This window comes from Acyrthosiphon pisum, chromosome A1 (assembly GCF_005508785.2).
Source record: "Acyrthosiphon pisum isolate AL4f chromosome A1, pea_aphid_22Mar2018_4r6ur, whole genome shotgun sequence".
In the NCBI taxonomy this organism is placed as follows: Eukaryota; Metazoa; Arthropoda; class Insecta; order Hemiptera; family Aphididae; genus Acyrthosiphon; species Acyrthosiphon pisum.
In genome coordinates, this window is record NC_042494.1 from 95555925 (window position 1) to 95559143 (window position 3219).

The 3219-nt window shown below is 30.8% G+C and overlaps 1 protein-coding gene across 2 annotated transcripts in view; it reads left to right on the forward strand.

Annotated features, from left to right (window-relative positions):
• The window catches only part of LOC100571823, an 18732-nt gene extending 16235 nt beyond the window's left edge, over nt 1–2497 (forward strand). Inside the window, exons 8-9 of one of the 2 annotated variants that reach the window (XM_029487827.1) lie at nt 958–966; nt 2329–2497. In XM_029487827.1, the coding sequence (XP_029343687.1) occupies nt 958–966; nt 2329–2393 (74 nt within the window). In that variant the 3' untranslated portion in view covers nt 2394–2497. The remainder of the gene's footprint in view (nt 1–957; nt 967–2328) is intronic. The other variant, XM_008182741.3, reaches the window with a different exon arrangement.
• Nucleotides 2498–3219: the final 722 nt, after the last annotated feature.

The following is a 3219-nucleotide window of genomic DNA, read 5'->3' on the forward strand; positions in this document are numbered from 1 at the left end:
GGCACCCAACGGTAGACACGCTTATGCATTTTGCATAATACGTGGATGAGTTGAGGCGGAGGGCCTTTGGGCGGGACGATATTATATCGTCGTCATGAAAACCAGTTATGAACGACTAGCAAACCCAGACGAAATTTAGTCCACGGTTATCTATACTCTATTCCATCTAAGAGTGAACCACTCAGCCGACCAAAACACGTTTTTCACGCGCATCCCCACCACAATCCGGTCATCGGTGAGAGCGTTACATAGAGTAATATAAAGGCGGCGTTCTTTTGTAATGTTGTAGCGGAAATAGACGAGGTTTTGCAGTGTGGCTCTTTGAAAAATTTAAAATATTGTACCATACATTTGTTTATGTAGCGTTGTCATGAATGGCTTGGTAATACCCGATGATACCCAAGTTTTCCTGGAGTGATAAGAACGTTGTTATCATGTTTTTGATATTTTAACTCCGCCATCTAACGGTTATATAACATAAATAAGGACCTTCTGTTGAGGTCAATGACCGCTAGTTTTGCATCAGCCCGGTAATACAGTTTGAATAAGTAACGCCGCCTCTATATTACTCTATGGAGCGTTAGCACAGATGCCCGACAACAGCCGGCGATGACTTTCAATCACAGAACGCATAGCCATCGCATGCGGGGTCAGGCACTGTTCGGTGGTTCAGTCTTAGATGGAATAAACTTTATAATCCGAACGACACACGGCCACATTGGACTATGATGGTGCACGGGGCAGTGACATTTCAGAAATGCGACCTTGAATCGTAATCTGTATCACTGCAGTAGAAATAGATATATATATCGCGCAAAGGTATATTATGTACAGAAGGACACCAATATTACAGAATTTAAAATGTGGGGAATTATCTTTAATAAGTGTAATAATCTAATAATTTAACATAAATAATTTATAATACCATTAAAATAATAAACTGTTTTATAATTCCAGTAAAAGAACGTAAGTAAGCATAAAAGTCATATACCTATTAGTTTTTAATATATTACAATTTATAAGTACAAGAAAATGTAATAATTCTGATTTGATCGAACATATTTCTTGTATTTAAAGGAGTTTATTTAAATTATACACTTGATATAACGAAAAAGACCAACCGGTCATTGTAAATACAATGCATTCCACATTATTTTATGATCTAAAATTTGAAGGATTACATTTTATGATAAGTGTAATAAGTAATAACTAAACTTTGCAATTATTATATCAAAATAACCATCTAATAATTTCAAATTATGAATGTAAAGAGGCATAAATATAATAATCGTGTTTTAATTTTCATTAAATTTAAATTTACCTATAAATAAAAGACAATGTATTAACTTTAATTTGAACGAAATTCTCGTACCTATTTAAAGAGGTTTGTTAATGTATATTATACAAAATAATACGAATTAATATGAGTACAAAATTGAAAATCAATAATTGAGAACTTAACAAATCAATAAGAATTGATCTGATAATTTACAATTTACTCAATATCTTCATATTTATTTATCAACTGAAAGATTAGATTATTTTAAATTATAACAATATACGTTTACGTAGTAGTGGAAAGTTTCCAGTCTTAAAAGTTTATGCTATTCAAATTATAAAATAAAAATTCGAAACCATTATCATCGGAGGAAAAATCACTGATTTTCGTTTAATTATGTAATTTATCAAAATATATGTTTCAAACCATAAAGTTAATTTTTTATTATAAATTATAAATCTTAAATATTTCTATTTCTAACATTTTTTCGATATTTTTCAACTAGAAACTGTAAGAATAACACGGAACCTTATATTACATTTCCAATTTTCTTGACTGAGAATCGCCGTTGAGAATATTATTGTACGTAGCTTAAAGCTATTTAACTCCAAAACGTGATATCAGACATAATATAATGTAACAAAAAAAAACCCCCACTCCGCCGTTATTTATCCAATACCTAGATAACAGTGGCGTAGCCAGGGGAGGGACTGAAGGGGCTGCAGCCCCCCCCCCCCCGAAATGTAAAGAAAATTTAAAAATTATTTTAATGGTCCATGAAAGTCGCTCAAAAAGTCTTAAATTGTATTTAAAATATTTAAAATTGCGCTATAAGTATCAACACTTTTCAGCTATCTATCTGTGCTAGTACGTATTTAATGTGTAAAGGTGTAATAGTTGTTCACCCCCCCCCCCCCCCCGAACCCCGAAAAAAATCCTGCCTACGCTACTGGTACGTATTACATCTAATATGTGTAAGATTATCTGTAATGAGTAATAATTAAACTTAAATAATACTATTATAATAATAATCTGTCATGTAATTTCAGTAGAATTAGGTAAGTCAACACAACAACTGTATTTTTGTTTTTTAATAGTTAACAATAATTTATGATTTAACTAAAATGTATTAATTATAATTTAGATAAATTTCTGTAATTTAAAGAAGTTCGCTTAGATGATATGCTTGTATAAACTATTTATAATTAATTTGCCTACAATTTATTTGTTGTATTATTGTACAAAATAATAAATAATTACCTAAAGTAACGACAATATTAACATTTTAAGCAATCATACTTCATAGTAATATTGAGACTGGCACCTTACAAATTAATGTGGTGGGGGGGGGGGGGGGGGGGTGGCAGAGGAGGAAATAAGCTTCTAAATAATATTATATTCCGAAACTACAGTGGCGCAAAAATGCGTTCATGTTCATACACTAATTTTAAATTTTCATATATTTTAATCGAGAATGACTGTTGAGGATTGTTTTATTGTAGCTTAAACAAATTAAACTCCAAAACGTGATAATATCAGATGACAGACATACCTAATTTAACATAGGTTAGAAATATGAGCTTCTGGTGATATAATACATATGTCACGTGATACAAAATTATCAATGATGGGAAAAAACGCGTTCATATTAAGTGAACTTGACATGAACGAGTTTAATTTTTAAGGAATGACTTGAACGTGACTGAGTTCTTATTTTTCATGATCTTGAACATTTTTGGTTAGTTCGTTGGGAAATTATTTTGTATAGACTATAGTTCTATTTATATAACGTTCAATAAGTTTAAATTATAATATCATAATAATACATTGGAGGAGAAACTCAAGAACTTTAAATTTCTTGCAAACAATTTTTATGACTAAAGAAAAACCCTTACTACAAAATACAATTCTTACATACAACCATTGATTATAAATACTAT